Source organism: Giraffa tippelskirchi, chromosome 10 (genome assembly GCF_054371585.1).
Source record: "Giraffa tippelskirchi isolate mGirTip1 chromosome 10, T2T-mGirTip1v1.2.pri, whole genome shotgun sequence".
Taxonomy (NCBI): domain Eukaryota; kingdom Metazoa; phylum Chordata; class Mammalia; order Artiodactyla; family Giraffidae; genus Giraffa; species Giraffa tippelskirchi.
This window is the reverse complement of record NC_137284.1, coordinates 148,570,448-148,592,583: the sequence shown is the minus strand read 5'-3', so window position 1 is coordinate 148,592,583 and position 22,136 is coordinate 148,570,448. Positions and strand designations below refer to the sequence as shown.

Sequence of the window (22,136 nt, the reverse complement as noted above, 5' to 3'; positions counted from 1 at the left end):
TTTTAATATAATAGGATTCTTTTCCAACAGTGTGCATTAAACTTTGTGCATTTAAGAACATCACTCTTAGGAGGGGTTCCACAGGTACCACTAGACTGCCGAGAGGGTCCTTGATCCTATAAATGTTGTCAACCCTTCCATGCCTCACTCAGAAACTTGGCAACCAGGATTCTCTAGTCAGAAATTTCCTTGAGCATTTTGTAGCAGCCAGAGCCAATTTCTACCAATATGTCCTTGATGATAACATGAAATATTTCTCAAATATCAAGTAAATAATTGTTTCCTCCTGGTAGCCTCCCTGGGTTTATCATAGGATAGCTGGCAAGTTTCCCACCATTTTGAACAAGGGATCCCTGTGACTGTATTTCCATGTTTCATGTTAGTTGCCTAAATTCGTGCAAGCCCTCATCCGAAAGCTTTTTACTTTGATAATTAGAACACTAAGTCAGTTTAACAATGTTATCTCTCTGTAGCCTTCTGGAGGCACTGACACATGAGTATCCAAGTATAGTCTGGCTTCCTGGCATCAAAAAAAAAGAAAGAAAGAAAGGGGAAAGCTGGGAGTGATAAATTAGGAGTGGGGCATTAACAGATACATACTACTGTATATAAAATAGATAAGCAGCAAGGATTTACTACAGACATGTTCTCTGAGTGGAAACAGTATTCAGTACCTTATAATAACCTATAATGGGAAATAATCTGAAAAATATATATGTATGTATTAACATATACATATATATAGCTGAAATACTTGGATGTACAACTGAAACTAACACAATATTGTAAATCAACTATACATCAATTTCAAAAAGAAAAGAAATTAAAAAGACATAGAAAAGTAAACACTACCTCCAATATACTCATTTTCAAATAATACTTAAATATCTTTGTTAAACATTAGTATATAATTTCTTTATTCCCAAATTCTAACCATCTAGTGTTTTAACCAATACCGTTCCAAATTCTGTTGTTTCCAGGGTTGATGTGTTACCAAATATAGTAATTTTTATGATGATTAAAACAACAATCATCCAAGTACACTCTCCCACAAACCTAAACCTTAAGAGAAACTCATGCCAGAGACATAAGAAAAAGGGTGGATAATCACAGATCTGTTCATTCCATTGGTGAATTAGCCTTCAGGCGCTCTGATGCCAAAGACAACAAGACCAGTTCACAAGGGTTGGCTGAATAAGAAGTCTTAATACCAAAGTGAGATGACCCATGGTCAAATTACCACAAAATTCAAAATCTCTTGTAAATCTGCTCATTTATTTTCCTTTGGCATATAAATTGCATGCATTTGTGTGAACTGTGGTTATGTACATTAGACACAGAATAGAAAATAAGATTTACACATTTCAAAGCACACCACAGTAAAAAAAAAAAAAATAAGTTACTTTTTACATTCAAACTCCTTCCTTCAACTTTGCCTGCTCAAATCTCACCCCAGCCCTGTCCCCTGGTGCTAAGAATTTCCTCCTAACCCCTCCTCTTGCTTTCAGATGAATTGGCTCTTCCTCCCTCCTTCCAATGAGGCTACTATTCTTAATATTTTTGTGTTATCTTCTTACTTGTCATGATCACTTTTGTCCTTATCATCTGTTGTCTCTCATCTTTCCTACTTATCTTCCCTGCATTTGCCTTTTCTTCCCTTTGGATCATGCTCTTAGCATACTATCCCATCTCCTTATAACCACCTGGCAGATGTTCTTTCTGGATATTTTTTTTTTTTTGTGGAGTTAGTTAACTCCAGGACCTGACCTGTCCTGGAAAGCTATAGCTTGTACATTTAGCAAGACTGGGCCCATCGCCAATTACACACACATACACATGCACACATGCTTCATCGAGGACCCAGTGCATCTTCAGTCAATATATGATGAGCCATCGGTACCATACTAATCACACAGAGACATCAAGATAACCCACAGCTTTCCACACCTCCCTCCAGCCTATACCACAGGGCTAAACCACAGATCAAACAAAACAAAATTAAGAAAATATTTTAGCCATACTGAGTATAAACCAATTAGCAACACACAATAATTTTATGAGCATGAAGCATTGGGTTGGCCAAAAAAGTAAGTTCAGGTTTTTCTGTAACATCTTGAGAAAAACCTGAATGAAGTTTTTTGGCCAACCGAATATACAAGTAGTTTCAAAGCCATTTGAGGTTAGGATCTTGCTCTAAAAATTCAGTGTGCTTCTCCATGTCAATGAAGTGAAATTATGTAGGCTGATGTTTCTGCTGGTCACATCAATATTTAACACCTGTTGGGAATCAAAGAAAAAGTATTGCACATCTACTGATGGAAGTTTCCCGCGGTTGGACAAAACAGATAGAAGCCAGTTGTCCACAGACACTTTCACAAATCATTGCCTAGCTTCCAAACCACCCTCAGATTTTCAGGTCAGAAGGATGTTTCTTAATCCCTTAGAGTACAAAAATCATTCAGTGATAGGGAAAAGATGACAAGACCCTAAACAATGAAACACACAAACACTGCAGAGAAGCAATTGTGCAGACAAATGGGAGAAAGTGTTCTTATTTCCATTACTCGGAGCTCTCCTTTTGTTTCCCACTGCTATTCCCTCATCGTGCCTTGATGATTGTCCAGTAAGAGTCGATATTTCAGCATTTTTTCTAGGCAAATACTTTCCATAGTTTCACCATACGTGCAGCAGTCAGCTTGTGTGTCAGCAACAAACTTGGACAAAGTCCTTTAGAAGCTCTTGGCAGAGCTGGGGAAGTTGGTTGACAAGAAAACCACAAATATGAGGAAACAAATAAAAATACAAAACTGAAGGAAAACTTTTGTTTCAGGCCTTGTGATCAGGAAGGATTATGAGAGAAAAATAGTTCTGGGCAAAGCAAGAAGCAAGCACATAAGGAAAGAGCCCATTTACCGTGAGGCTAGCTATGAGGACCAATGCACTGCAGTAATTCCAAGGTGCAGATTTTTCACATATTTAATATTCATGAAATCAAGATCTGTTCTATAATCAACAGCCTTGGAATTACTGTGAACAAGCAGATCTCCTGACAACTGTTCATCTGTGCATGTGTGAACTTCATTGTTATTACTGGTATTATGAATGGATGGACTGCAAACTACTTAAAGATTATTTCAGAAATAAATATAAATCTTGACTGACAGTAAAATCAAGAAGATGCTATGATGAAAACTTGTATAAAGCATATAAGTGGCTTTGGAGAAAATTTCATAGACAGCAGTGAAAGAATTTTCATGAAATGATGTATCACCAATACCTCTGATAATAGAGAGGAAATAACCAATTCCATGCCACATAGTTCCCTTTTAAAATAATAAAGTAATTTAGATATTAACATAGAAATTTAAATTAAATACTTAATATGTTATTTAATTATGAAATTAAATATTTAATTTACTTGTTAAATATTAAATCAAATATTTAATTTTTAATTTAAATTAAAATTTTACATAGAAATTTAAATCAAAGAAAATGTGTGATACAAATTGGTTAAGATGTCTCCTCACATTCAGAGTTTACCTCTTTTAAATTATTAATACTTTGATGCACATTTCTCAATGTCCATGTGTCTCTACCTAACATTTTCCTCTGTAGTATCATATTAAAATGATAAAAACTTCTGTTTAAAGAAGTTTTGTAAAGCTTCTGTACTTTTAAAACAGAAGTTTTAAGTGAGAGGAATGCATTGTATCATACTTTTGTAATCTTGTTTTCTTTCTTTGTGACACATGAAAAAATGTAGCAACCTTTAACTGATGGGTGTCTTATAATTGATGAAAGACAGTAGTTCAAGCTGTTTGAGAAGCAGATCTCTGAGGCGAAGACAAACTTTTCCTTAAGCTTGCAGACAGGAGGACATACATGACAGGTAAGGATCCAGACCATTAATTCCAAATGATGACAAACCTTGAATTTTCCCTTCATTTCTATGTTGTCCATTCAGACACACTGAACACAGAGGGATTCCAGAAAGGCTTTGCAGGAGAGGGTGTTGCTGGGAATGGGAGCAGGCAGGAAATGCACTAGAGAGCTCAGGGTTGGGAAATACCATTTGGACTTTGAACTGGTCACAAACCTGTGTTGTAGAGTTGTAGGAGAAGGTGGGTGTTATAACCACACCACTCACAGAGATGCTGACATTGGAAATGGAGTCACTGCCCACTCCCCAGACCTCAAAGTAGCCCAGTCTCAAAGGGTTTGTATCGCTGATGTATTTGTTGAAAATTATATGACTCTGCATCGTATTCTGTCAATTGGAGACAAAAGAAACCAGAGGAGGGAAAAAAACAAAACAGCAAAATTTGTTCAAATTTCTTAAAACCTCTTTTTAGGCACAAATGTAGAGCATGAAGTAAGACAATTTAAGAGTCCCCACCTCGTGACCTTGGATAGTGAGATCATGATTTTAACATTCTGCCTCCTATCGCCAACCACCACCCAACTGTACACTGGTTAAACACCAGTAGGGTCTCTAGAGTCACCCCAGCTCTAAGGAGACAAAGAATCTCAGCTAGCAGGAACCTTTGTATTCCACATGTGGAGAAGTAACAAAGCATGCCAATTGTTCCAAGGCAACATAGGAACAAGGGCTAGAAAACATTGAAATGGTCTGCCCATCTTGCTTGGTGAATTGGACTAAGTTACTGATGAAATATGAGTGTGTTTAATCACAGAAAACTTCCTGGGAGCACTTGACATCTCTATCTGAAGTCTAGAGAAAGGGTAAGATGCAAATTAGGGTTAGGACTCTTGAGAGTCCCTTGGACTGCAAGGAGATCCAACCAGTCCATCCTAAAGGAGATCAGTCCTGGGTGTTCATTGGAAAGACTGATGTTGAAGCTGAAACTCCAATACTTTGGCCACCTGATGTGAAGAGCTGACTCTTTTGAAAAGACCCTAATGCTGGGAAAGATTGAGGGCAGGAGGAGAAAGGGACAACAGAGGATGAGGTGGTTGGATGGCATCACTGACTCAATGGACATGAGTTTGGGTAAACTCCGGGAGTTGGTGACGGACAGGGAGGCCTGGCATGCTGCGGTTCATGGGGTCGCAAAGAGTCAGACATGACTGCGTGACTGAACTGAACTGAATTGAAGATGCAAATTAGTAACATGAACAGTAAAGGAATTCTAAGTGATGATGTATATCCTACGACGTCCAGCATCCTACTAAACTGGCAGAACTCTACATTCACCCTTCATAGTCCCAGCCACACTCACCTGGCTGACAGAAAAGTGAGCCAGGTAATAGAGTCCTTTTTCATAGGTATCTGCAAACAAACAGCAAAGTAAGCATGACCTGGAGCTACACCTAGAATTCTAATGGCTTACCTATCTCGGTTGGGAAAGTAGGGATGTTTTTTGTTTGTGATTTTTTTTTTTAATTTTATTTTTCTTCTTTACAGACTTTCATTTTGAGAGATGAGTCAGAATCCGCCCCCAACCTCAGTTTACAGAGAATGTCTGAAACGAGTGTATACAGATGCCTCGGTCTAACAGAGTCACCTCATATAATGGAGTTTTCTAACATCACTCTTAATCCTCTTCTCTTTCTTGTGATTCCCAGCCTCTTGGTAGTCACCTCAGAATTCCCAAATTTCTTCTGCTAGAGACACATATATGCACACATGTGCATGCACACCCACATCACAAACACCAAGACTGGTGTACGATTGGTCAGTTAATCTTGAGTGGTATTAGGCAACTTTTTAAATGCGGTCTCCAGAAAAGAGACTTCTTTGTTCTTATCCTTAATTTATGCCACAGGTCCAGGGAGAATATTGTTAAGGGTGGAATAGCCAAAGCCTTACTATTACACACACCCTAACTTTGTGGCTTCCTCCCTCTTCCCCAAATGCTTGACTCTTTCAGAGCTCTTTATCACTCAATCAGAAGGCATTGCCTATCCTCTAGAACTGTGCTGTCTGAGATAGTAGCCACTAGACAAATGTAGCTATTTAAATTTAAGTTAATGACAATCAAACAAAATTTCAGCTTCAGTTGCTCAAATACTCTTGTCACATTCTAAGCGCTCAACAGTCACATATGCCTAATTGCTACCATGTTGGACAACACAGATATAGATCATTTCCATTGTTGCAGAAAGTTCTGTTGGACATCCCTGGGCATAGAAATAACGATAGTACTTGAGACATCCTTCTGAGAGTTTACTAATTCCTGTAAACTCTCAAATAGAAACCCTCTCCTCCAAATAATAGTGCAGCTGATAGAAGCATTGCTTTTCTTAGTGGGACATGTAATTAGGAAATTGCCTTTGAACATAAACCATATATGGAAGTATAGCTCAGTTGGCTGCAAAGAAACTTTCCCTACAGCTCCTTATACTGCTCTTTTTCACAATGGACTAGGACAACTAGATAATGGTGAGAGATTCAGAACTAAGCCTCATATAGATGAGGCACAAAGATCATGTATTATACACTTAGAGTAACAAATGGCTATATTTTAAAATGCACAATTGTCTTAACACATAAAAGGAAATAGCAGCCCTATAAGATATCCAGGAACCTGGTATTGACATGAAGGAACTGGAGGCAGCCCTTACTCACCAACGCTTTGCCCGTCATCCCAGAAGAGCCAGCCTTCAGCAGTCCCCTCATCATCCAAGGCGACCTTGAAACCTAAGAATTTCTGACGGCTGCAGTGAGGTAGGAAAGAGACATTGGGTAAACACAAAGCCACAGCCACAAACCAAGCATTTTCATAAAAACAAAAAGGAAGTGCTTCAAGATATAAAGACTGGGTACTAGGATTCTGGAGACTTGGGATCTAGTTCTAGTTCTGACTCCACAAGCTCGACAATTTCATGTCAGGAATAAATGAATGAATCAAGGAGAATTTTAAGGCTCTATAAGCTCACAGGAGTTCTACAATGTCTACAAAGAACTACAAGCAAATGCATTGGTTTCCTTTCTTTTCTCACTGTGAGGAAAGCCTAGTGTTTCAATCTTTCTTCCTTCATGACCTAATCGCCACGTGTACAGTGAGTTCTGCTTACAGATGTCCTAAGTTCTTCATTTTTTTAACTGAATTTTTGCAGTCAAATAAATATGGCTTCAAGGATTTTAATTTAACATCAGATAGACATGGATTTTAGATAGACATGGATTTTAGTCTCTGTTCAACAACTTACTATGTGACTCTAAGTTAATCATTTAACCTCCTGAAGGTTCTCTTTGCTCATCTGCAAAATGGAGATAATAACAGTACTTATACCAAGGGCTTATTTTTCCTTTTGTTAGGAAAAATAGAAAATCCCTAAATAGAAGTCTCCATATTAGTACAGTTCTAGGCACAGAGCAAGCATTCACCTGATGTCAGCTATTATCAATTATTACATAGGACTAAAATACATAGGTTATACATTAGGCCTAGAATTTTTAAACCTTGCATATAAGGAATCTCAGCCTCAGTGTCCATCTGGCTTATACAAGTTTTTAGCAATAATTTTCTTAGCAAAGAGGCAATTATGATCCAGATAGTCTTCATGTTTTTTTTTTTTTGATATGGACCATTTTAAAAGTCTTTATTGAATTTTTTTACAGTATTCTTTCTGTTTCACATTTTAGTTTTTTGACCATGAGGCAGGTGAGATCTTAGCTCCCCAGCCAGGGATTGAACCCGAACCCCCTGCATTGGAAGGTAAAGTCAAATCACTGGACCACCAAGGAAGTCCCTGGAGGTGGTGGTGGTGGTTTAGTCGCTAAACCACCTAGACTCTTGCGATCCCGTGGACTGTAGCCTGCCAGGTTCTTAGGTAGTCTTTTAAAACTAGCATGAACCATAGTTGCTCCTACTTGACTTCCATTTCAAATGTCACCATTTAAACCTAACACCTCACCCACTTAGATCTCAAATAGCTGTTAATTAAAAATTGTTCGAAGAGTACAGAATCCAAAAAAGGCTAAAATCCACACAAGCAAGCAAACAAACAAAAATGTTTACTATTGGGTTAGCCAAAAAGTTTGTTCAAATTTTTCCATACCATCTTACGGAAAAACCCAAATGAACTTTTTGGCCAGCCCTGTAAACATGCTTTTGGGCCTGAGGGTACAGTTTACAGATTGGTGGGCTTCACCAGAATCTGAGTTAACAGGCGTGGTTCTGGGGCCCTTGTTCACCTTAAGTGGGTGTTCTGTGCAGGCTCTTGCCAGGGCAGGACGTAGCCCCCACGGACATGAAGATTAATGTGGTCAAGAGGCGCTGGCAAGGGCTTCCACTCACCCCGGGATTGAATGTCCACACCCTGTGGGCGAGAAGAAGGTCAGGGATGATAGGGGAACGCCTCTGCCCGGACAACGATCTACAAGCCATCTAGTCCACGCTCAGGACCTGCTGCCGTCTGGCATCGGTTATCATGCTTTTCCACGCGCTCACCACCTGCTGTGTGGGCTCCAGGCTGCCAGGACATCAGGTCAGGATCCCAACCATAGCTGCCTCTCACCCTAGCCTCACTCCACATCCTGTTTCTGCATCCGGCAGCACTGCCAGAGGAGGCTGAGCGATCCTTTTATTTTATTCAGCTCCTGACTCACTCCCCACAAAGGCATGTCCAGATCTTCCCTTTGCTTGGTCCCGACTCTGCTTCAATCTCCTTCCACTGCCCCATGCCCTGCTCCCACCAACTTCACTAACACCTTTGACTCCTACTTGACAGAAATCATTAAAGTGAATGGACCTACTTCACAAATCCTTATCTTAAAGTCACTGTATCTTCCTTTATGTTTCACATCTTGATCTTGCCCCATATGTGGCAGGGAGAAGTAGCTCTCACCCCAAGCCATGAATCTCAATTCCTTCCTAACATGTTCTCAAGCTGGAGCCCAGCTTCTCGCATTCAGAACTATGGACATTCTGGGCCAGCTAACTCTGTTTGGATGTTGATCAATGTCCATCCCCTAGAGGCCAGTAGCCTCTCCCCGACCTTCCACCACATTGTGACAGCCGAAAATATCCCCACACTTGGCCAGTGTCCTCTGGTAGGCAAGTCCTCCCATCTGAGAATCACCACTTTAGAGATAAGGAGCATAGCTACCATTTCTTCACTTTTGGTCCTGATGTTCATTCTATACAGACTTGATCTGTATCACATTCCCCAGTTCAGACTCTGTTTCATGGGCAGCCTTAGGACTCCAGAGTCTACAGAATTTAATACAAATTCCAGCCCAGATCTCTGGGCTTCTTCAATTTCCTCACTGAAATCATGAGAAAAGTGAACTACATGCTCTCTGATGAGAGTTTATTCCAATATCTTATGAATACTGGACTTCTCTATTGATGGCTCTACCTTCAAGTGAAACGTGATACCTGTAAAACTGTCAAAGTTATCTTCTTACCAAATTCTTTATTTATTCCGATGTTTTTTTTTTTTCATTCTACCACACATTGCGGCTACACAGGATATGATACTTTCTCATGATTTCCTTTCTAGTACCTGATGAGTCACAAGCTTGTTTACTTTCCTTTAAATCATTTCTGACTGGGCTCGCCTAAAAAATGCCTGTTAAAATATCCATAAAGACATGACTCTAAGGTCAAATCTTAAAGCAGCACTATTGAAATAAGAATAGACAACTTAACATGACTTTGTACAGGAGAATTCTCACCAAGTGCATAGTCACTGAATATGACTGAAAAGCACTGTTTTAAAATCCAATATACAGTCTACACTGTAAACAAACAAAATGGCCACAAGTGAAGTAGATAAAAACTGATACACACACTGTATGCTCTTAGTCTTAACTAAAATAGGTAATCAATGAGACAAGTCAGAATAGTTCCATGCTTCTCCCTGTCCCAATAGTCTACAAATGGTAATGCCCAATATGATAGAAGGAAAAAGGGGTGGATAGAAGCCAACATCATGGCATGTGCAGTCACATAGGCACGACCAAGACAGGCAAAAACTCTGTGAAGAGCTATTAACTGCTGATTCTGCAGCTTGTTTAGAGAATCCAAGAGTCTGAGAAGATGAAGGTCCAGCTTTGGCAGAAGTGCATCAGCCTGTCCTATCTCAAGATACATGCCCCTTCATCGAACAGGTGGGGCCTAAAGATCAAGAGTAAGCATGCCATGTTGCTTTTGCAGTCAGATGAGCCCAGAAGGGACAGTGGGGGATGAGAGTCTGCAACTACCAAGGCAACAATGATAGGAGGAGTCATGATCCCCAGGGAGTGGGAACCACCAAGATAGGGAGCTAGGAGTCTTACGTTCTTTGCCCACCTGTCACTCAAGCAATTGCTCATTCCCAGTTCCACTGGACAAGTAGCAGAGAAACAGCAAAAATGGGAGCTCTCAAAACAAGTAGGGCTTTCTTATTTTTTCTTTTCCTGCTTGCCATCTCTTTGCCTGTCTGTTCTACTTTCTGGGTAATTTCCTGGATTATACCTTATAATTTCTTTTAAAGAAATTAGACTGTATATTGACTTTTGCTCTTTTAAAGCAAAATTCCTGCATAATGCCTTTAATTTGCAAGGTTCGCTTTGTGAGTATGTCTTGTTTAAAGCATACTGTCTTATTTTAAGTATATCTGCTTATCTTTCTGAGGAAACAAATTTTCTAGTTAACTTCTTAATAACATATGTACAGCAAATTATACAAATAACAAGTACACAACTCAATAAGGTTTTACCAAGTGAACACACCCATGAAACCATGACCTAGATCAAGAAGTAACTATTACCAGCATCCCAGATGGCTCTCTCCTCCCCTCTCATAATAATCACTACACCAAAGGCAGCAACTTTTCTGATTTTTATCACTTTTGCCTGGTTTTGAACTTGTATTTCATAAATGGACTCATACATTCTTTACTGTTTTGTACCTGGCTATTTGTGCTCAAGGTTATGTTTCTGATATTTATTATCTTTATTTGTGTAGCAACACTTTATTAGTATTTAGTTTTAAAAATAGAATACAATCTACTTATCCATTTTACTGGTGATGGATATTTGGCTTACTTCTAGTTTTTTGTACTTTTATAAATAATGCTGCTATGAAACATTCTTGGACTATTTTGGTAAAATATATACACTCTAGGAATAAATCTGTAACATTATCATTTCTTCCCAGATATACATTAACATATGCAAAGATGGGCTCAATAAAGGACAGACATGGTAGGGACCTAACAGAAGCAGAAGATATTAAGAAGAGGTGGCAAGAATACACAGAAGAACTGTACAAAAAAGATCTTCATGACCCAGATAATCACAATGGTGTGATCACTCACCTAGAGCCAGACATCCTGGAATGTGAAGTCAAGTGGGCCTTAGGAAGCATCACTATGAACAAAGCTAGTGGAGGTGATGGAATTCCAGTTGAGCTATTTCAAATCCTGAAAGATGATGCTGTGAAAGTGCTGCACTCAATATGCCAGAAAATTTGGAAAACTCATCAGCGGCCATAGGACTAGAAAAGGTCAGTTTTCATTCCAATTCCAAAGAAAGGCAATGGCAAAGAATGCTCGAACTACCACACAATTGCACTCATCTCACACGCTAGTAAAGTAATGCTCAAAATTCTCTAAGCCAGGCTTCAGCAATACGTGAACCGTGAACTTCCAGATGTTTAAAGTAGATTTAGAAAAGGCAGAGGAACCAGAGATCAAATTGCTGATATCCACTGGATCATCTGAAAAGCAAGAGAGCTCCAGAAAAACATCTATTTCTGCTTTATTGACTATGCCAAAGCCTTTGACTGTGTGGAACACAATAAACTGTGGAAAATTCTGAAAGAGATGGGAATACCAGACCACCTGACCTGCCTCTTGAGAAATCTGTATGCAGGTCAGGAAGCAACAGTTAGAACTGGACATGTAACAACAGACTGGTTCCAAATAGGAAAATGGGGTAAGTCAAGGCTGTATATTGTCACCCTACTTATTTAACTTATATGCAGAATACATCATAAGAAACGCAGGGCTGGAGGAAGCACAAGGTGGAATCAAGATTGCCGGGAGAAAAGTATCAATAACCTCAGATATGCAGATGACACCACCCTTATGGCAGAAAGTGAAGAAGAACTAAAGAGCCTCTTGATGAAAGTGAAAGAGGAGAGTGAAAAAGTTGGCTTAAAACTCAACATTCAGAAAACTAAGATCATGGCATCCGGTCCCATCACTTCATGGCAAATAGATGGGGAAACAGTGGAAACAGTGGCTGACTTCATTTTTCTGGGCTCCAAAATCACTGCAGATGGTGACTGCAGCCATGAAATTAAAAGACGCTTACTCCTTGGAAGGAAAGTTATGACCAACCTAGACAGCATATTAAAAAGCAGAGACATTACTTTGCCAACAAAGGTCTGTCTAGTCAAGGCTATGGTTTTTCCTTTGGTCATGTATGGATGTGAGAGTTGGACTATAAAGGAAGCTGAGTGCAGAAGAATTGATGCTTTTGAACTGTGGTGTTGGAGAAGACACTTGAGAGTCCCTTGGACTGCAAGGAGATCCAACCAATCCATTCTAAAGGAGATCAGTCCTGGATGTTCATTGGAAGGACTGATGTTGAAGCTGAAACTCCAATAGTTTGTCCACCTAATGAGAAGAGCTGACTCATTGGAAAAGACCCTGATGCTGGGAAAAATTGAGGGCAGGAAAAGAAGGGGACGACAGAAGATGAGATGGTTGGATGGCATCACTGACTCAGTGGACATGGGTTTGGGTGGACTCCGGGAGTTGGTGATGGACAGGGAGGCCTGGTGTGCTGCGGTTCATGGGGTCACAAAGAGTCGGACACGACTGAGAGACTGAACTGAACTGAACTGATACATAGTTATACAATTAATTGGTATATATCATATAATTGATTTATAATAAATAGTGATATATATGACATATTAATTATATAATTAAATAACATAATTATATATGGCTACTAATACATAATTATATAATGAAGTAGGTATTAATTATACAGTTAGCATATAATAGATAGTGATATGCTATCTAATATATGTTAGCTCAAGTTTGCTTTTATTTTCTGAATTGACAATATTATTTTAATGTAACCTGGGAGAATATAAAAAAATAAAATCAAAAGCATTTCTGAAAAAGGATGATGACATATTGATCTGTCATATTATACCTATTTACAAAACCCTAAAAAATCTACCAAAAAGAAAAAAAGAATCAAACTCTGACTTCTCTGTATCCCAGCAAAGGGTCCCTGCTGGAAGCTTCTGTAGAAGACTTTGTTTTCTCAGCTGGGTCTCTGCAGTTCAGACTAGCCCGGAAAAGCCGTAGGAGGGAGAAGGTTGTGTTCCTTCCCCATTTCTAAATGCAGTTACGTTACACCAGCTCGCAGGAGTCAGGCCTTATATTTCTATGTGTCTTTTACACACTGCCAAGGACCTTGCTTACCTTAGCAAGTACATTCAACAACTCTTTGGGCATCTCTACTACAAAAGGAGGTATGTAAAAAGACAGAGAGGAAAGGGCTCCTAATACTTAGGAACTTCCAGTCTAACAGGGAGGATATACGTAAAAGCCATAGTTTCCAGCACAGCTTCAAGAATTTTTCTAGTGTCTTCCATTATACAGCACTGTGAAAAGTTAAGGAAAGAGACAAACTAACAGATAAAGAACACCCACAAAAAGCCAGGTACTACAGGAGATGCCTTTGTGCATTTCACAACAACTCTGTGAGGAAAGTGGCCTTTCCCCATGTGGAGGTGAAAAAACTGAGGCCACAAGGTTAAAAGTGACTCGTTCAAGTCCACACAACAAGTGGGTGCAGAGCCAGAACCTGACCTGAGGTCTGTCAGAGTCTGAAGACTGTGAGTGCGATTGTTTTCCAGGTTCTACAGAGGCGATCAGAGAAACTTACCGTGTAGTAATCATACCAGCGGGCCCTAGGGAAATACGCAGTGACATCTCTGGCATTCTAAAATTAAACAAAAATAAGGTGTGAGTGATTAAAAATAAGATGGCTTAAAGCTCAACATTCAGAAAACTAAGATCATGGCATCCGGTCCCATCACTTCATGGCAAATAGATGGGGAAACAGTGGAAACAGTGGCTGACTTTATTTTTCTGGGCTCCAAAATCACTGCAGATGGTGATTGCAGCCATGAAATTAAAAGACGCTTACTCCTCGGAAGGAAAGTTATGACCAACCTAGACAGCATATTAAAAAGCAGAGACATTACTTTGCCAACAAAGGTCTGTCTAGTCAAGGCTATGGTTTTTCCATTGGTCATGTATGGATGTGAGAGTTGGACTATAAAGAAAGCTGAGTGCTGAAGAATTGATGCTTTTGAACTGTGGTGTTGGAGAAGACTCTTGAGAGTCCCTTGGACTGCAAGGAGATCCAACCAGTCCATCCTAGGGGAGATCAGTCCTGGGTGTTCATTGGAGGGTCTGATGTTGAAGCTGAAGCTCCAATACTTTGGCCACCTCATGCGAAGGGTTGACTCATTGGAAAAGACCCTGATGCTGGGAAAGATTGAGGGCAGGAGGAGAAGGGGACGACAGAGGATGAGATGGTTGGATGGCGTCACCGACTCAGTGGACATGGGTTTGGGTAGACTCCGGGAGTTGGTGATGGACAGGGAGGCCTGGTGTGCTGTGGTTCATGGGGTCACAAAGAGTCGGACACAACTGAACGACTGAACTGAACTGAACTGAAGGTGTGAGTGCAGTAGGCTCAGCTACGAAGGGCAGTGTAACCCATTTGCATAGCAGAAGAGCCAAAACAACAGTAATGGACTTGGACCCACAGGCCTTTCCTCTCTAGAGGTCATCAGTGTTGGGAATGGCTTCCTTCCCTGCCCTCTTCTCAAACTGGGGTATTTGCCTAACCAAAAGTGGTGGCTTCTATAAAACCCTTTGGGATCCGGAACTTACGGAGGGAAAAAAAAAATCATCATTTGCCTATAGGCTAATCCTATCCCCTCTTCAAAGAGACAAACTGAGGTTGGGTCTAGGGCAGAAAAAAAAAGAAAAAGAAAAATTGCAGGTTTATGGACATCAATACTTCAGAAATTATGATTAGTGCAATAAGTTTTGGAGAAAATCCAGTTAACTGATATTTTAGTCAGAAGCCTAATCATCAATAAAAGAAGTAAAGAAATGGCTGCCTGAGGACCTCTTTTGGAGGAAGGGAAGGGCTGGCCAGTGATGACCTTATACACATTGCTGCAAAAAAAATTCTTCTGAAAAGTTTCTCTTTAACACTGACAGAGGATAGGAAGGATTTCTTTGTATTAACAGTACTGCTCCCACCTGACTCTTACTCATTTCAATTAAAGAAGAAACGATTATATCTTCAAGTATAACAGAGGGTTTTTTCCTTCTCGACTGTTCAATGAATCAGAACTTGATATGCTGATTTTAAAGATGAGGGAGCTGAATACCAGAACATCTAAGTGAAGGACTTCAGAGGAGAAGAAGAGACAAAGGTAGACAAAGAATAATAAAGCACATCTCAGGACCCCAATCTGATGAGGCCGCTTCTCCTTAACTAGTCTCTGGCCTCATAGTCAGGATTCTCTATTCATCAGAGCCATACTCACAGCCTCCAGGACAGGGCTGACCAGGAAGGCAGGGCCCAGCAGGAACTGACTGTCTACATCCCAGGTCACCCGGTCTGACACAAACCTGGGGAGGGAAACCAAGTATCACAGTTAGGACCCTCTCTACAGGATGCCAGGTCTAGGCCTTGAAGAAACTTCTCAAATTCAGACCTAAGTTGGAAATCCAGCTGCACTCTATGCCATCTTTATTCTTTCCCTAGGTCTACTTTAATCAGATACACACTCACTTTCTACGTGTCATGTTCCTCAAACCCAGAAATGATTGGGTTTAGACATGTTCTCCCCTATCAACATCTCCAACTTCTTAACCTTCGGTGCAAGAATGGCCTTCATTCCTCAGCTATCCCCCTGGAATACCTTCTTGTATGATGTGAGCTACTACAAATGCCCAAATTAGAAAGAAATTATTCTATGTTGTATTGTCTATCATGTTGAATTTTTTAAAATATTCAGTAGCCTTTTATCAAAGAGTGAAGGTGTGACTGACACCATGCTTAAAAGAGTCATAATGTATGGTCTGTGCCTAGAGAGCTTTGGGCAAAGACAGTCATGTCTTTAATCTGGAAGAATTGTTTTCTGCAACAGCTACTACATAGAAGGAAATTATCCCATAACCACTGGGACCCTGGCTGGACACTCACTCGTGGAGAAGAGGCCGCACGACGGTGCTGCCCTCTGTGCTGGCCTTGTGCATCAGGGTGTACAAATACGGCAACAGTGCGTATCTGGTCTCCAGGACACTCTTGGAGATTGTCACGAAGGTAGCATTCCAGGACACAGGGTCTTGCCTCTAAGGAGAAAAAAAAGAGTGTTCAGTGCTTAGGGGACCTAGGGGACTTAAAGAGGTCACTGAACGGTTAGTCCAAATGAAGATCACACACAGCTAGACCAACGATGACTATAGATGAGGCTCAGAGAATGTGTTTAATAGACTGAAAGAAATCACTGAAGCCTTCCCAGGACAGTTGAAAAATTTCTCATAAGAAATTGGGCTGGGGGTGGGGGGTATATATCTGGTACAATGCCCAAACCAAAAGAATAATCTGAAGAACCTTGAGGAATATGATTCATTGAAACATGAAGATTCTTTTATGTATCTGTTGGCTATTTGTATATCTTTTTTTGAAAAACTGTCTATTCAGTTCCTCTGCCCATTTTTAATTCAGATTGCAGGATGGACAGAGATGGATTGCCAGTCAAAGTATAAAAACTTCTTGTTAGAAGTTAAATATTTCTGGTGATTAAATGTGCAGCATGGTGCCTACAGCTAATGACTGTTGTTGTTCAATTGCTAAGTCGTGTCCAATTCTTTGAGACCCCATAGACTGCCACATGCCAGATTTCCCTGTCCTCTTCCCTGTCCTTCACTATCTCCCAGAGTTTGCTCAATACTTAGTTTTATATATAGTTAACAATACTATACAATAAGGGCTTCCCTGGTAAATTAGTGGTTAAATTAGCCTGCCATTGCAGGAGACATGGGGTCAGTCCCTGGGTCAGGAAGATCCCCTGAAGGAGGAAATGGCAACCAACACCAGTATTCTTGCCTGGGAAATCTCATGGACAGAGGAGCCTGGCAGGCTATAGTCCACGTGGTCACAGAGTCAGACATTACTTAGTGACTAAACAACAACAACACTGTATTATAAATTTGAAAGTTGCTAAGAGTATAGATGTTAAATGTCCTCACCACAAAAAAGAAATGGCAATTATGTGAGGTGATTGAGGTGTTAACTGACCCTACTGTGGTAATAAATTCATAATATATTTCAGGGTTTTTTTTTTTGAAGGAACATAAGGGTTTAATGGGTTATAAGATGTCCTTGGGGAATATAAACAACATCACGTGCTATGTGCTCAGTCTGACACTTTGCGACCCTATGGACTATAGCTTGCCAAGCTCCTCTGTCCGTGGAATTTTCCAGGCAAGATACTGGGGTGGGTTGCCATTTCCTTTTCCAGGGGATACTCCCCACCCAGGAATTGAACCTTCATCTCTTGCATCTTGTGCATCGGCAGGCAGAGTCTTTACCACTGCACCACCTGGGAAGCCTATACATTACTTGCAGTTCAAATGGGAGTCTGTGTTCCTGGTGGCACAAAACTTTTAAGCTCTGAGCTTAATGTCCTACCCTGGTCCCAATGGTGTTATGATTCCTTGAGAAGGGGTAGAAGGCCCCTAGTTGCATCCAGCGAGCACACATTTCAAATTCAGCATCTTGAAAGAATCCACAAATATCTGCTCCTGTCTGAAACAAGATAGAACAAAATGGACCAGTTAATGATTTCTGAAAGATGTCACCATCTGCATGGTGATTAGGAGTCATCCAAAGGACACCACAGGGACTTCTCTGGTGGTCCAATGGTTAGAGTCCCCCTTGCAATGTAGGTGACAAGGGTTAAATCCCTGCTCGGGGAACTAAGATCCCACAAGCTACGGAGTAACTAAGCCCATGTGCCACAACTACTGAGTGGGTGTTCTGCAATGAGAGACCCCACATGCCGCAACTAAGACCCAGGGCAGCCAGATAAATAAATAAATACTTTTTTTCTAAAAAGAACAAAAAAGGACACTTACGTAGGATATACCAAAGAGACTAAACTCCATCATGCCTGCAAGAGAACCATGGCTGAGTCAGACAAGACAGTCATGACCTGCCTCCTCCTCCCGCCCCAGAGAACCCTTGATCCAAGATCCTGACTCCTCTCCCGCCAGCAGCCCACACACCGATGATTGACTTCTTCAGCTGGTCCCACACGGCCGTGTTGTCGCCCAGCCAGTGTCCTCCCCAGTGGCCAGAAGAGGGGAAAGTGGAGCGAGTGATGACGATCCCTCGCTGTCCCGTCACCTCCTGCACGGCTCTGCTCGGAGGGGGACAAGGGGGTGACTTAGGGCAGAGCAGGGGAGGAAAGCCCCAGAGCTCCTGAGCCTACGGCTCAAGGAAAAAGCATCTCATGTGTCCCACAAGGGAATATGGGAAACTGGGTCATGAGATCCTGACTGACTGATTCCAGGTAATGGAGATAATACTAAAACCTGTGCCTTTATATGGTGTTTTACAATGTTCTATAAAAACTACAGAACGTAATAGACTCACTGGATCACCTAAAAATAATAGCTAGTTACTGAATCCTGCTATGTATTTACTCAATACTCAGTTTTATATACTGGGGAGAGAAGAAGGTGAATTCCTGTATAAGGCTTTCCTTAGGATAATTCTTATTAAGCATGGACTGAGCGCACAAAATGGGCAGGGGTAATCCAGTAGAACACCAGCTGGCTAGCCAACAGGAATGACAAAATAAGTAAATAAATAAATCCCAATAGAGATGAGTCACTTCTGAAGTCAAGGAAAGAGATATCCAGTCCTCTGCGTTCCCTTCTAATAGCTAAAGTTACTATAGCATCATCCACACCCTGTGACGCTTGCCTGTGTCTCTGCGTGTGTTTCTTCCACGAGGACTATCAGTCTTTCACCAGCACGACCAGCTCTTATTTAAATCTGTCCTCCTCACTAGGATCACAGGATGTGGCTCCCTGCTCATGAGTGTTTGATGCTGGGTTGGCCAAAGTGTCCACTGGGGTTTTTCTATACGATGTTACAGAAAAACCCAAACTTTCTGACCAACCCAGTAAGAGAGAATTGCTATAGAGCTATAATTAAAATCTGCCCAACTCTTGATGCGAAGAACCAACTCACTGGAAAAGACCCTGATGCTGGGAAAGATTGAAGGCGGGAGAAGAAGGGGACAACAGAGAATGAGATGGTTGGATGGCATCACTGACGCAATGGACATGAGTTTGAGTAAACTCCAGGAGCTGGTGATGGACAGGGAGGCCTGGTGTGCTGCACTCCATAGGGTGGCAAAGAGTCGGACATGACTGAGTGACTGAACTGACTAACTGAACTCTTGGAAGAGGGAATGAAAGGAGGAGCAGGGTAGCTTCCTCAGTCCCAGGCTGTCCCCGCAGGCTGTCCCAACTGGAGAAGGGCGATTATGACTCACTCGTATGTGGGTCTGGTCTGGGCCCACCCGTAGAGGCTGTGCACGTCATAGTGGCGCACCGGTGATCCATCAGGCAGGACCTGCTGGCTCTCCATGCACAGGGTCTTGCTGCTCAGGCCCCGGTCTCTGGCCTCCAGATCTGAGGAGAAAGATCTAGCGATGTGACATTGACCCCTGCCTGATCCTGTTTAGCCTTGACCTCGCTTCATGGGATTGAAGCAAGGCAGTGTCTGGCTCTTACGGCTAAGGTGACCTCTGCATGGGTCCCTCTTTTCCCCAGCGTCCTGGAAATGTGCCTGGCTCTTAGTTACAAAGGCACTTGCAGGTGTTTTCAGCAGCCAGGACCCCGGAGGAGAAAGCAGCGACATGTGGAGAACACAGTTGTCAAACAATGACAGGATCCAACCAAGCTTCTAGCATGTACACTATTTCATATAATTCTTATCATGATTCTTTGAAGAAGATATCATGATCCTCCTTTTACAGTTTAAAAAACTGGATTTGGAAAGCGCAAGTCATCTGCTGAAGGTCATACCTCTCATAGAGAAAATAATAATTGGATCCAAGACATGAACACAAGTACAGTGCCAAAGTCACTGACTCCATGGTAAGGGGAGGCTGTTACTGTCCACCCACTGGTGACACAACAAATTCCTGGGGAGGACTCACGTGAGACTGCAGAAGTAAGACACTGAGCTATAAAGTCTGTTGGAGACACGACCACTGTTAAGTGTTTTCTGAAAAAAACTGAGAAATTCACTCAAAGGGGCCAATAACTTACCCATACCCAACTGGGTAAAGTTCTCAGGAGTGTATTTGTTACTTTACTGCCACCCCGCCCACCTCCCCCCCTGCAAAACAGAGCATCAGTCAGGATGTCCCTGAGCATCAGGGCAAATGCCAGGTTGCTGGGCTCTTGCAGGGCTCACTCCTTGTACCCATGAAGCTGCCAGTAGAGAAGGCCAAGGGTCCTTACGTGGCATATAGGGAGGGTGGTTCAGAGTGGCATTCTTGCAGCCTGGAGGGACTGCTCCATTCACGAAGCTCGCTGGTTCATTCATATCCTAGAAATATCAAATTCGGAAATACTTTACTTTTAAAAAGAGCTACATCCTGTCAACCCAGAGACAAGGAAGCAGAGAGTATATTGCTCACCATCTGGTAGTTCCATAGATACCAGCCCATGGAAGATTCATCAAATCCAGCTTGAGAAAGATCAGGGAAGTCCTACAGAATGACTGGCTAGAGGATTTGAAAAAACCCTCACTGAGGGTGTAAAGTAGGCTCAGTTCCAAGGAATTCCTGGTTATCACCTTGGAATTTTATAGCCAGAACTTCAGACAAGGTACAAGGTAAGAGGAGTATCAGGGTGGACTGGTCCTGACTGGAAGAGCTGCAGTCTGATACGTTCAAAGTCTTTCCTGGATGACTATTACCTCTTTGGATTAAAGGTCAGGGATACATATGCTGAGTCAGGCAGAGATAGAAACACAACTGTCCCCATGTACACAGACACAAATGCGCACACTTACAATCCACAAGCCATCGAACTTCAAGCTCTTCTCTGGTTCCCGTGGGTTGGTGTACAGTTCTGTCAACTCCCTCTTCCACCATGTGATGGTTGAATTACGGAAAAAGTCTGGAAAGGCCACAAATGCCCGATATTTCTGTAAGAAGGAAATATAGTTTATTTGTCCCAAATAAAGATATTAGACAGAAAACAGGCATTTCCTGAAAGCTTAACTTGCAAAACCTGTACTGTGTGGTGATAGTTGATCCAAACAGAGCTTAAGGAATGTTCTTGGCGTATTTGAAATACAATGAGTGCAAAGAATAGAAACGAGCACAAATGAAACCCTTTCTTATCATCTGGAAAGCATTCATGGACTGTTTTCCTCTTTGCATCAACACGAATGGTAGCTACCAACACCCTGGACTCACTATTTCATCTGTAGATACCCATTCCTCAACCTCTGACTTGTAGTTTCCTAAGCTCTCCGCAAAGACAAAACATGAGCCAGGGAGACTGCAGCTTGAAGTGGGCAGAGAGCAGATGTATTGTCAACAGGTTGGAAACAAACATCCAGGTGATTCTCCCCTATTTCATTTTCGGGAAGAAAAGGGGGTAAGAGGTAAGGTTGCATTTGATTACATTAAACTATCTAACTGATATGTATTTGGGTTTTCTATGGTTTCAGAGTCACTTGAAAAGTGCAGTCTCAAATACTTATTGCGTGACCTAGGCTTTAAATATCTACATTATTTCATGTAATCTTATCCTAATTCTATGAAGAAGAATTAATTGTGTCAACTAAATTGGAAGAACTTAAAGAGAAAGTTTCAACTCCTCTTTCTCTTATGTTCTTCAAATGATAAAAACAGTGTCTTTATTTTAACCTGGAAAATGGACCCAAGGTATAACTCCAGAACTATATAACCCTTTGGAGAGGAAGGCCCTCATTGACCTTTGTATTCCCCCACCATGCTGAGCTTAGAAACTGCATAAGTGTGAATTCACTCCACTTAACAACAGCAAATCTTGATAAGTTTCTA

At 41.3% G+C, this 22,136-nt stretch overlaps 1 protein-coding gene across 1 annotated transcript in view; it reads right to left on the bottom strand.

Moving 5' to 3' along the window:
- LOC145523659 (maltase-glucoamylase-like) overlaps positions 1 to 22,136 on the bottom strand; it is a 340,029-nt gene that overhangs the window by 95,400 nt on the left and 222,493 nt on the right. The window contains exons 36-49 of the mRNA XM_081534360.1: positions 21,116 to 21,250; positions 20,560 to 20,647; positions 20,253 to 20,330; positions 19,584 to 19,722; positions 18,304 to 18,437; positions 18,154 to 18,188; positions 17,708 to 17,824; positions 16,217 to 16,365; positions 15,555 to 15,639; positions 13,868 to 13,924; positions 8,162 to 8,286; positions 6,590 to 6,678; positions 5,241 to 5,290; positions 4,097 to 4,267 (exon numbers count right to left, since the gene is read on the bottom strand). Coding sequence (XP_081390486.1) covers positions 4,097 to 4,267; positions 5,241 to 5,290; positions 6,590 to 6,678; positions 8,162 to 8,286; positions 13,868 to 13,924; positions 15,555 to 15,639; positions 16,217 to 16,365; positions 17,708 to 17,824; positions 18,154 to 18,188; positions 18,304 to 18,437; positions 19,584 to 19,722; positions 20,253 to 20,330; positions 20,560 to 20,647; positions 21,116 to 21,250 — 1,452 coding nt within the window. The remainder of the gene's footprint in view (positions 1 to 4,096; positions 4,268 to 5,240; positions 5,291 to 6,589; positions 6,679 to 8,161; positions 8,287 to 13,867; positions 13,925 to 15,554; positions 15,640 to 16,216; positions 16,366 to 17,707; positions 17,825 to 18,153; positions 18,189 to 18,303; positions 18,438 to 19,583; positions 19,723 to 20,252; positions 20,331 to 20,559; positions 20,648 to 21,115; positions 21,251 to 22,136) is intronic.